We start from the raw sequence: 13,014 nt of genomic DNA on the forward strand, positions 1-13,014 counted from the left end.
TTGCTTTTTACTGGTTTGTTTTACTGCCTTTTGACGGTATCAAAAGGTATTTTTGTTTATGAATAGATATGGTGCGCCACCTTGTGTTCATGCCATTATTTAAAAGCAAAACCAGGACTAAAATTTTTCAGAAATCCTCCTGAGATTTGATTACCTCATTTTTGAAAACACATGCCATTTTCAGTATAAACTATCACAATTTCAGCAACAACAAAAAAAATATTTGTGTTCAAGCAACAACGCTTAATTGTCAAATATTTGAAAGTTATGCCCGGTAAAAACACTGGGCTTCTACTTAACTACTGTTCTTCACTTCAAGACTATTCTCACTGTGTGATACAGCACTTTTAAAGCTCCACATCTAATTACACTGCGTAATAAAATTTCCCAACTATTTCCAATACTCACCTTTGAATGTGTGATCGACAGGGTATCCACCCAAACACGCCAGCCACCCCACTCATATTTGATTGCATGGTAGAGCAAAATTCGAAATATGGTATACACCATCTCAGTTATCTTCTGTTCCTCAGAAGTCTTGGGATTAAAACAGCAAAGGGAAAGCATCCACTCCTGCCAGACAGAGCACTGCAACAAACTCCTGCAAAAACACACACACGCTACTTAATCAAAATTCAAAATATATCTTAGAAATACACATGAGCTAAGTCAGGAATTCAACATGTTTTAAAAAACTGCTATGTGTAAGCTTCTCTAATTTTACATATTGAAGACTATACTAGACTACAGAATTTGCTGAACAGCAATGAAGTTGCATCTGCTTATTGAGTCTGATTTACTAGACCTTGCTACTTCCTCTGTATACATGCACATACAGCAAGCTATCTTACCTCCTATTTTCTCTGCTGTTATTAAAAAGTTTAATCATATCTGAGAGAAAGGCTCGCCGAACCTCCAGAGTTTCTGGACACTGTGGAGAATTACGTAGCAGGATTGCAATAACCTTCAAAATCTCTGTAAAATAGTTCATGAGCAACAAAACATTAGTACTAAGCACAGCACAAAATACAGGACATCTTCCAATACTGTTTGTACAAAAAAAGTGATGCTATATAAAAAAAGCTTTATACTGAGAAAAAGCACATCTCTATTTGAGTAGAAGATTTAACTAATACAGATCCCTTCTTCCAAGACTCCTCAAACCGGTCACCATCAGGGGGATTTGCAGGCTGAAGAAAATGGAATCCAGGCTAAATTATTCTGAAATTTTTTCGAATTACCAAGTTTAACTAACACAATTGCTATTGCACAATGAATGACAAGCTATCAGAATCTGTCAGAACCTTTTTCTAAGGAAATTCACATAGTTCAATCTATCCATTATAAAATCATTACAGGAGAAAAATGCACAGATTTTGCTCTGCCTCAATAATACTGAATTTCCAAAGAATCTGAAAAACTTCTGATTATATTTAACAATTTCTGTTATTAAAAAAAAGGTTTGAGAAAGGGGATAAAACCCTCCCGACGTAAAATTTCACCTCTTATGAGCATAATGTTTTCTATATTTTTTAGGAGACAGTAAACACTGTGGGTACATTCCCCTTTTTGGAGTTGTGGGGTAGTCCCTGATCTTGTTACTCTAACAGAAAGTTAACTTTGTAAATAAATTAGGCTGCAATTTGAACATGGTCACTGTGATAGTTTCAGTAAACCTCCCACGATTTCTTTCAAAAGATAAATTTCTTATTTGATATTACCTCTGACCTTAAAAAGGTAGTCTAGAAGCAACTCCTCCTGCTAGACCTGGATAATTCCAGACTCATACCTCAAATAATCTGTAGTAACCACAGCAGTGACTGCCAACTTCAAAAATTTTAAGAGAAAGTAACAGAAATCTCCTCCCATCTCTTCCTTCGTACAGATTCTCCAGGAGGCAAATGGCATACTGCAACCAGATTGCTTTCCTCCGTATCTGCTTTGCTTTCTTTCCTCTTCCCCCCACTTTCCACATGAAGGAAACCCACAACTATGACCTACATTTAATGACAAAGCAGCTATGAAAGTGAAAAATCTGTTATTTCTCCAGAAAAAATGAACTCCCAAAGCTATCATAAGTCCATTGTATTATATACAGAGCACATTAATAATGCATATAATTCAGAAAAGGAGATCAGTATTTTCTCTTAGTTCAAAAGACATCTAAAGTTTCATATCAAGATATTTCCCATAAAGTAAGCTAACCAAAACAGTGGGTAGATACATTTCTCCTACTTCCCATCTAGTGCTGTCATACTGAATGTAATTTAAGATGAAGGCTGTTTCCATATTTCAGGTAATTTAGTCTGACATCACTAAATAATGCAATCAGAATTTTGCTGGAACCTTAACGTGTATTAAATCAAAGTATCCTGTGCATGCAAGTCTTGAAAAACCATTTCATACCACGACTGCACAGCCAAAAAGGGCAAGTTATGAACTACATACACATTTAGACCCATAAAACGTCTTTGAAAAAGCAAGAGACATGCTTCCTAAATAACTCCAACTAAATGCACATTATCTTTCCTTTTTATGAAAGACGATGTAAAACTGAGATCAGAATTGAGGCTGGTGGAGGGAATTAATAAGCTGTCTCATGTCTTCTTTTAGAGCAGACTTTTCTTACAGCAGCACTTAGAAACACGTAACATTCTTACGGGGGTTTTGTATCTTCACTGTTGAATCTGGGTCAGGATGTTGTTTATGTACCACTTGAGTGCAAATCTGTTCAGTCAGAATCTAGCAAGAAAGAAGAAGTTGCCACGTTAGTGTTCATAAAGACAGCTTACTGGAAAATAGTTGGACACATCCTTCATACAGAACCATCATTATTTCACCATGGTTCTAAAACTTATCCAAAAAAACTCACTTCTTGTCTGTCTTGATAATTTATTTCATCCCGTTCTTAAAATTTTACTCTGCACTATTTTTCTTTTACTTCTCTTAAGTGCACACTTATTTTAAATACAGTGGAAGAGAAACCTGAATCTAGCCAAAACAATCATCATAAGGCAAGATCATCGCTATAATAAAATTCCACATATATACAAGTGTCTGCTTGAGACATTCAGGTTACTTATTATCTAGAATTGTTCATAACAAGCATAATCAAGTTAATGGGGGTGGGGAGGAAATCTCAAGTAGCGAGCTTTGGAAAAAAAAAAAAGCAGCACTCAGCTGCATCACGCCAAGGTTTAATGTCATCTGGAACATATCAGCACAAATATGTAAGCAATTTTCTAACAATGTCTTACAAGTAATTAGGAAGATTGGATCCTAACTACAGTATATAACTACCTCAAATAGGACATTGTATGTGGTCATGGTGATTAAGCTTGTCTGAAGCATCAGCCTTTCAGCCAACAAAGAGAACAATCCATGTCCAAGCATGACTTCAGCTTTTCTCCTAAAATAGTATAGAAAGATAAAATAAACTTACATATTTAACTTGCCTTAGGGGAAAAAAGAGAGTTTAAAAACGTGCCCCAAGAAATATGAAATCACTGGAAACATCTTTTTCTTTTTTGTTCCTTAAGTCTATTGCTTTTAGTTAAGGAAAAGGGCAAGGATTCAAATTCTGAAAAGACAAGTCATTCCCTGAAGACAAACAGAAGACAGCTAACTTTCTTCTGTAAATGCAGTCCTCACCCACAAGCCCAAAATGCTGAAACACATCCTTAGGGATTTCTTGATCAACACTAAGGAAAGGGCATTTTTGTCTTCATTTCACTCAAAAATACAACCATGGACAGCGATCTCAATAGTTATCTACTACTGTAGTCAACTTGAGACATATTCAATCTAGTTCTCAGGAAGTGACACAGGGTTCAATCTCAGCAGTCTAATTCTTGCTACCAATTCCAGTGGAATTACGGAAAAAGAGCACTTTTAAAAGCAGGCAGCTGTACTGCAAGCGTGAACCTGGTAAGGAAGAGATAATGCCTGGACACTAGTTGCCAATAATTCTACCACATCAGAAATGTATGAATGACAAACAAATTGAAGAGTACTTGAAGAATAGTAGTTCTTATTCAGTGAAGCATATTTAGTGATTAACCTCCAATATAGCTTTTTTTACTTTACACAAACACATGTGTGTGTACATATACATATACACAAAGTAATATATGGCACGTGTGTATCACAACCTACCTTTTTTCCTTCTTTTTCGGGGGGGTTTGTTTTAAGACTGAAACTAGTACTTACTTTGGAGCGAGATGCTTTAAGAAATATCCCATCACTTTTAGAGCTTGCACCCTGATGCCTTCACTTTGTGATGCTAAAAGCTTGTAGACCACCCTAAGTGGAGAAAACACAAGGCTTCCTAAAACGGTTGAAAAAGCCATTTTTGTGACATGTGAACTGCAGTAGACTGCAAATATATTTGTCTCTGAGCCTAATTTAAAAGCATGACTATTCATAAGACTACAAAAACCAGCATGATGTTTCTGCTGATGGCACAATAGTTTGTGATTTCACAGTTTATAATTACATTTAGAGATTTTTAATCAACTTTAAATATCTCCCAACTATCAATACGTAAGACATGCTGGGAAAGTCTGCTGCAATTCCTATATTGAGAACTGTGTCAATCTGGTATTTTATCCAAAAAACTAAGCAAGCAGTTGTTTCAGTATAAATGTGTGGAGGGAGATTTATTACTAGCACTAATATCTGACACCTGTGAATGGTGTTGCTCCCTCAGGAGCGATGGAGGAAGACACCAAGTCAGGAGGCATTCTTCTTATTTCACCTACATTGGTCTCTGCTCTTCACCTCCTTATGATTACGTTCTATACCCACTCATGATTCTACACTAAGGAGGTTTAAGAAGAAAGCTGAAGGGAGCAAGGGGCATGTCTGTAGCAAAGTACTAGATACTATATGAACAGCTCTGGCTGCAGTTTTTCCAAGAAAAAAATGAGAGTGCAACAAACACAGCAAAGAAAGTGTCGATGCAACTGACTGAAGTCTGGTAAATTAACAAACAATTGGACAGACAGTCTTACAGTGTCCAGTAACCTTAAATATATTTGACATTACCAATTCAATCTGCAATATTGCACAGATCTCACCACATGTATCTACACCTTCCACTCCCCGAATAAAAAGAAATCGGACTAGTATTTAATCTTAACTCCTCAAACATTTATTTGCATACATTAAAACTTAACCTTTTATTTACACAGTGAAAAATTCTAATATTGGCCTTCTGTCAATGTGAGGAATAACAAATGGAAGTTTTCGATCTTTGTAAATCTCCCATAAAAACACAAGACATCTAAATGTATTTATCAGTTACAGCTAACTTTTTTTCATTGCTTACTTTTTAGACAGTTAAGTGCATATGACCATGTCACTACCTGATTTCAGTTGGGCTATGGTTCATGGCATTGGACAGATCTTTGAATGTGTAAAATATGATTTAGCAGATATCTACAAAGACTACTAAACTCTGAAAAAACAAAAAAAAATTAATTTCCTAATGCTTCATGAAATTATATTGGAGCAAAAGGTAGGTACTCAGCTTTGCTGTAAATATTTTCCGTATAAGTTTCTGAGGACAATTGTATCAGTTTATTAGGGGGAATGAAAAAAAGATATCCCATGTTATAATACTGCATTTTAGATAAGACAGTTGTAGAAGTTCAAGGGTCTTATTCAAGTTTTTGGGCCTTACCTATACAGAACTGAGCACTCATCACTAGTTATATACTCATTCACTTTTGCATCCCTAAAAATATTAACCAGGATATCTAAACTAAGATTAAAAAAATAAAATCTAGTTCTATAGCAGAATATACATGAAGCCCAGAAGTGATTAAAAACCAGTTATCTACAAAAAATAACTTATCCTGGAGAAAGCTGCAGCCACAGCAGCTATAGAATCAGAAAAACGAGCAAGCCCACGATACAATGTTCATTAAAGCAATATAATCCATTTCCCTGCTTGCCTTAACAGTATGAGGGTATGAACTGTATAGGAAAAAAATATTTCCTTACGCTTATTTTTTCAGTAGATCTGTTAGTTTTAAAATTTTAATTATTGAAAACCCCAAATATTTATAAAGCTTTGGATAATTATTTTAAAATTTCAGGAATATGGTGTTTTAATTGCAAAAAGTAGATGTATCAATAGGCATACAAACCACCCATTAAGTGACTGGAGACAATACAGGAGGAAGGAATGTAACAAATGAGACAGGAAAACAAAGTGATTTCTCACTGTGGACTCACTATTCATGCTGACTTACCCATATATTCGTTAATAATAAAGAAAATGTCTACTGCCGGTTGTTAAATAAAACCAAACATATTGCAATGGAGACCCAACATGACATTCAAATACTTTATTATTTAGAGTTTTTATTAGTTTCCCATAGCATAATACATTACCATACAAATGAAGTCAAAACTGAAGAAAACGGATTAAAAAAAAAAAAAAATCAGCCTAGCACTAAAAGGGGAGAAAACAATTATGAACGTGCCTGAATGTTGTCTCTTGAGTAACAGCAACTGAAAAAAATATATGTATAAATAGGGGTTAACCAAAAGGTGCAGCAAAATGTATGAAATGAGACTCTGCCTTTACACAGTGAGAGAATTACTACTCCACATACCCTTCTAGGAATAGTTCTTACATTTGTTTGCCTGATCCAATTTTTTCCCCACTATGTCCAGGCAGGTTCATTTTAAATTAGAAAAGCTCAATAAAGTGACCACCCTCTGAGAGCCACGGCACAAAATCAGTCATAACTTCAGTCTTTTTCTAGCAGATCTTCTCTTGTGCTTTTACAGTTAGCAGAATTTGCTCCTTTACCTACTTTTCTCTCACAACAGTGCTAAACAATAATTTCTGTTTGTTGGGAAAAAGAGGTTGTGAACAATCCATACTACAGAGTGCTAAATTTAAATAAAGGTTTCTTCTGCAAAAGTCTCATAATGCTTTACATGTCACAAAAAAAAAAAAAAAGGGAAAAAGCTAACAAAGATCAGAAGAAATCTGAACCAATTTTTGTCAGCCCACTTTGAGTTCTAAAACATGTAAGAGCAGGAGGCTGAAGACTAAGCGCTAGTAGATGAAGACTTAACATCAACGTACAGACTAACTCAAATTGATCACTACCTATTTAAGTGTGACTGACAGCTTGGAAAGATTAAAAAAAAAATCCCTCCTTGATAATAAATCCAACATCACCTCTTGTCAAAAGAGCACCTGGACACAAAAATCTCTCAAGATGAGGAGTTTAAGATTGCAACATATCCACTGACGAGAACCTTTCGGATTTCATGGGAATTCTAGCAAGCAACAGTATAGTCAAAATCCTATCTCCTCTTGCCCACTTAGAAAATTCAAACTTACTGTAATCCATTCCTCTGATCAAAAGCAGGGATCATAGAGCTGGGATGCTCTGACATCAGAGCAACAAGCAACTGCAAGACATCCATTAGATTGTCATCCTGTTGAATAAAAATTACAAATTTCAGTGAAAAATGCATGTATGTGAGAAAGTTCTTTTTGTTAATAGAACCACTACAGAACTTTTCAAAATGATCTGGAGAGTATAGGACCAAAACAATTAGGCCAGGATCAAAGAGCTAGAGATCTGGAAGACAAGGACAGGAGAAAAATATTACCAAAAAACCCCTTTATTTTTTTACAGTGGAAAGTGATACATGTGTGTCTGGAACGTAAGTCTTTGACAGGGAAAGGACTATCAAACTATGCTATTTCCTTCCATACAAATGCTCATCTGTTTACACAGATATTTCCCCATTTTTTACTGCACAAGAGCTAGAAATAAACTGCTGCACGTTTTCTGGGGCACGGGGTGGTGTTTAATGCAAAAATCTCTACTAACAAACGTCCACCCCAGGAAAAAAAAATTCCACCACCTGCCACAGAAAACATTTAAAATGGGTAATTCAAGCTGCTCCGTAAAGCTTTCCATACTATTAGTCTAAAGCACTCTAAGCTACAGTTTACTAATTTGTTCCAAGTTAATTATAACTAAAAATAACCTACAAAGTCACAAAATGCAACTGTTGTCTTTTCCCATTCTTTGTAGCATTATTTAAAAAAACTACTTTCCAACACTTTTCAACAAATATTCTGATTCTCTATTAGAAAACCAGTTTTACACCCCCTGAACAACTGTGTTCATCTGGCATTACTAGCTAGCATTACAGATATTATCACTGATGAATGAGCACTATGAGAAGACTGAATTTTACTCTTTTTTTGTTGATGTTTTCCTGAGTTTACAACTAGATACCCAATTCTGTAGGATTCAGCACTCATGGGTCTTTTAGACTTGACCATGCAAACTGCTAAGATAGTTAAAATATCACCTCCTCATCTGAAGGCTATATAAAGCTTCTGCTATTCTGGTTTACTCTTACATGTTACCAAGAGTCTTATTTTTCACATCTTCATATAAAGTAGAATGACTTAAACTGCTTGACCATGGTGCTACCAAGCAGCAGCAACCAGCACAGAGAATAAAAAGAAAACATAGGTGTAAACAAAAAAAGAAAGAAAAAAATCCATGCTGCTCAAAGCGTAGTTCAATTAATTCCTTATTTTACCCATTTCAAGCACCCTTACAGAGATGAGATCAGTTAGATTTATGTCCCCATTTCCCTTGTCTTTGATGTTGCATCTGGCATAAAGTGCCTTTTCCTCGTGCTAAAATATGAAGATGCAGATGTATCAGTGGTAACCAACATTTTCTCCCAATTAAGTTTATATGCTTCTCTTAGATGCCATTAGCATACATCTTTATTTTTAATGCATGTTTTCAATTTTATTGCTTTATTTAAGAAGCAAAATAAAAAGAGGGAAAAACAAAAAAATATTACTTAGGCAGCATAAAACAAGGTTTTGTCTTTTGTTTTAAAGTCAGCCTCACCATCTGTTTTTCTGCTTGGTAAATCAGTTTGCAGAACAACATAAGAAACCATTTTGACTTACTGGCTTAATGAACTTCAATCTAACATCGAACATAGTGCTTAAATCACTGCCAGAATATTGGCAATTCAGCGCACTACACTGAAGAGTTGGACAATGTTTGCTATTTCCTCCACAGAGCCATCTTGTGGCACAAAGGTGGTAATATTTGAAGATACTCGAATACCTGATGATCACAAACAGCAGTTGTAGTACACCTCTCCACCCACACACTCCCCAAATTAAAAATTACCTCGTGTATAGTGAGCAGATAATTGAGGATAGCCTGCAGTTCATCTTCTTTTATTCCATAGTCCTTCAAAAACAATCAGGTTTTAACTATCATCTTTCAAGTACAAAAGTACTGTTCCCAAAAGACCATTATTACAAGCAGCGGTTATACACAGAGCAAGTCCCGCAAGACAAATTCGGTTTTACTTGGTACTATAATAGCTTCATAGATGGAAGGTAGCTTTTTTTTGCTGCCCAGAAAATACCCACTGAAAGTTATAAAAGTGCTTTTAAGACAACTCCAATACAGGTATGAAAATAAGCTAGCTAGCAATAAAGTACATGAAATTGTTAAGAGTAACACGTGATAACTGAGACAGATAATTTGAACTGAGAGCTTCCTATCAATAGACAAATTAAATTAAGGTGGCAAAGAAGATTCAGAAGTAGACCTGGATGTTTAATTATAAGCCCATTAGCTATGTCTACAGCTAAGTTTGCTTCTTATTTTCCACTAGAGAATCCTATCTCCAGTTGCTATCAACTTTGCAGAAATTTAAATCATTTACGGCATCTATGTCAGGAATATGCCTCGAGGTCTTTTTGTTAAAAAACCAGAAAACACCAAAACCAATGGTTTCTAAGAACAGGATGAGGGTAGGGAAAAGCAGACTTGTTCATATCTAGGACTTTTCTTTTTTAAAGCAAGTTTCTCATTTCCTGAAAACATTTTGCACCACTGTGTACAAACAGAAAATTTGCAGAAGAATCAACCTTTTATGACAGACACGCTTTTCACCAACCTTGAGAAACTATCCAAAACAGCCAAAGTTACAGATCTCTGACAGAAATTTTTTAAATTTTTTTTAAAAATGAAAATAACAAAAGTCTATTAAGAGTTTGATAGCTAAATTGTGCCCGATCGTTTAAATTGGTTCTCCAATTGAAGTAAGAGTACAGGAGTCAAGAGCAGAACTTTTCTGGTAGTTACTGCTCCACGCTGCTGGGGCTACAGCCCACAGCATACTGGTTCCTTAGTAACACCGGGCAAGAGGGAAAAGGGAGCTGGATTCAAACACAAACAACTCAGCCTACAGAAGGGAGAGAAGAGAGAGGTCAGAGCTTGCAACAGGAACGGGTTAAGAAGAGTCTATAAGCAGTAGAACTGTTGAATTTCAATGTTCCTCTAACATCTAATATGCAGTGGTGAAACTTATTGATAGACTCTTTCTTATCCTCCTCTGTCCCACTGACCCACAGCATATAATGTCAAATGCTGCTCTTAAGTCTTTAAGCACTTCTGATGCAGGTGATACTGTTCTTGTAAAAAAAAAAAAAAAAAATTAAATACTTATTTCCCCAGTAGCAAACATTTCCAAGTTAATGATTTAACAGCTCCACTTTTGATAAAAAACAGCTTTAAAAGGAGAAAAACACATCTTTAGCTCTGCTGTTTGTGGCAAGAACCACAACAAAAAGAGGCACCTTACATGGTATTTCTGTTTACTTACTTGTTTACAAAATTCAACATGCTTAGAAAAAAATACTATACTAAAGGCGTTTCTTTATGAAAGGAAACTTAGACATCCTATCACAATTTAAAGTTATCCTACCTTCATCACTAGCTGTTTAATGAACATCAACAAGAATGCTCGCAGAGATAAAATCTCTTTTTGAGTAGGCCGTGGCCCGTCTACAAAGCAAAAGTAAATACATGAAATGCAAATTAGCAGTTGTTATTGGCATAGTGTGCATTGTCACAAAGTAAAATAAAAGGCTTTTTCTGGCCAAAGAGGGAACAATTCTAATAAAGTTATATTTCCTCCACTTCAGACTAGAAGACAATAATGTGTTTTATCACTGTTTATTAGCAAAAGGCCCAACTAGTGAGCTTCTACTAAGACTTTTATTCCATAGAGTTTCTAAACTCCTCTGAAGCCTTCCCATGATTTTACCACTTCCTTACAGCATCTATGAACCAACTTCATGCAAGGAATAAGGCTGATATGAGAACTTTGTATCAGAATTTCCAGATTTCATATTTTTGTAGTTTACAATTGCTTTTAGAGTTTTGCTAAAGCTCAAAGGAAGAACTACATGCCATTATTACACATCAGCTATATACACAACAGAAAGAAAATCAATCTTACAGTGCTATACCTAAAGACTACCTTGAAAGCCATGACTTAATTTCTTAACAAAGTCAGAAGGACTTGCTTCTGCCACTCCTGTATAAAGCAGACTTTCACTGAAACATTTTAAATACTCCAACACTGACCAGTTCCCAGGAGAGGCAAGGTTAAAAAAACAGGTGCAGCCAAATGTCAAAGCCAAGTAAGAGCTTTCATACAGAAAGCAAATGAACTGTTGCAAATACATTTCTAGGGATAGCTTTTACATTTGCTCATAGGTTCACAGTTCTTACGATCTTAATCTTCAGCGAAGAGCAAACCAACTAGCAAATATACGTGATCATAGGGGTCTGGTTTTATACAGTATAGGCCCGCAGGCATATTTGGTTTAAGAACATTTTCAATATAGACTGGTCTAGTCAAATTAAGCCGTTAAACTGCATTAGTAAGACTACCCATCCTACACGTACACTTGCCTCAGGCTCAATAAATCCAGTTCAGAAACTAATTAAGGTCAATTTCTGTCTGTAATAAAAAGAAAGGAGAACACACACGTTTTGCTTCTTACAGGATGCAAAATAGTACAAAACAATCTTTGCAACCCTCTAACAGGAAGGGTTGGTCATTTTGAGGCGGCGGTGACAGGAAGTCTGACACATCTAAGGAGCACTTGCTTCCAAGACATCTAACTCTCATCACCTGCTTCTGTCTGATATTCCAGAGCCTTTCTTCTTCACAGGGGAGAGTAGAGATGTAGGTTATTCACCCTTTGCCAAGGCTGTGTGCCCAACCCCAGGAAACACACAACAGCAATTAGAGGAGTTACAAAGTCAGACTTCCAAACAGCATTAATTCCCTTATCTGTGTCAGTTCCATCTGCACGTGTTCGTGTTATGCTGGTGCATATTTCACTTCTCCCAGTTCCTTTTACAGCACTGGATTTCTTCGGCAAGCACCTACCCCCTTTGGTTTTTTTTTTTCTTAGGATCTTGTTCTGTGTCAAGTACTAAACATCTGTTCTAAATTTCTTATTACTTCTTTCACCAATAGTTCACTGTCTGGATTAAGCATGCTTATTAAGCATTTTTTCCAACAAGTTCAGATCCCTACACCTGTCAGACAGACTCCGTATGCTTGTTTCCAGCTATACTGCTATTATCAATAGATCTTACAAGCATTCAGAGACTGTCCAGTACTTGAACAAGTTCCCTAAAGAGATCACACTCCCAGGCACAGCTCTACACTTCCAAAACCCTCCTATTTCTCTGATCACTTCTATCTAGTGTTAATTCATGTAGGTCTTCGATGACAGAAGATATGACTTCTGAAAAAAAGTTTCTATTAGATGGTGAAAAAACCACTTTCAAGAACATCCTATGGGCAAAAGCACACTGCTTAAAGTGCCACAGTGAACCCACCCCATTAAAACAAAAGTCTTCCTGGAGTATTTCCAGTTCTATTCTACACATTTTTTTAAAAACAAACCAGCTTGTGAGAGTAGAAATGAATACATACCTATGCCCTTGGGAGTTATACCACTGCGATCCTGAGGATTCACTACCCAGTAATAGTACTTTAAGGTATGCATGACCAAGAGAACCGTCCCAACGCGCCGGATCGCACCATATATGTTAACAGTGCCAATGAACTCCGTAGATAGGTAAGTGTACAGTACCAGCTGAACCTACAACACCCAAT

General features: G+C 36.1%; 1 protein-coding gene across 1 annotated transcript in view; it reads right to left on the minus strand.

Annotated features, from left to right (window-relative positions):
- LRBA (LPS responsive beige-like anchor protein) overlaps positions 1-13,014 on the minus strand; it is a 414,576-nt gene that overhangs the window by 345,612 nt on the left and 55,950 nt on the right. Inside the window, exons 13-21 of the mRNA XM_074905922.1 lie at positions 12,832-13,000; positions 10,798-10,877; positions 9,207-9,269; positions 7,367-7,464; positions 4,210-4,302; positions 3,301-3,409; positions 2,661-2,742; positions 852-975; positions 409-601 (exon numbers count right to left, since the gene is read on the minus strand). Of these exons, the coding sequence (XP_074762023.1) occupies positions 409-601; positions 852-975; positions 2,661-2,742; positions 3,301-3,409; positions 4,210-4,302; positions 7,367-7,464; positions 9,207-9,269; positions 10,798-10,877; positions 12,832-13,000 (1,011 nt within the window). The remainder of the gene's footprint in view (positions 1-408; positions 602-851; positions 976-2,660; positions 2,743-3,300; positions 3,410-4,209; positions 4,303-7,366; positions 7,465-9,206; positions 9,270-10,797; positions 10,878-12,831; positions 13,001-13,014) is intronic.

Source organism: Athene noctua, chromosome 4 (assembly GCF_965140245.1).
Source record: "Athene noctua chromosome 4, bAthNoc1.hap1.1, whole genome shotgun sequence".
NCBI lineage: Eukaryota > Metazoa > Chordata > Aves > Strigiformes > Strigidae > Athene > Athene noctua.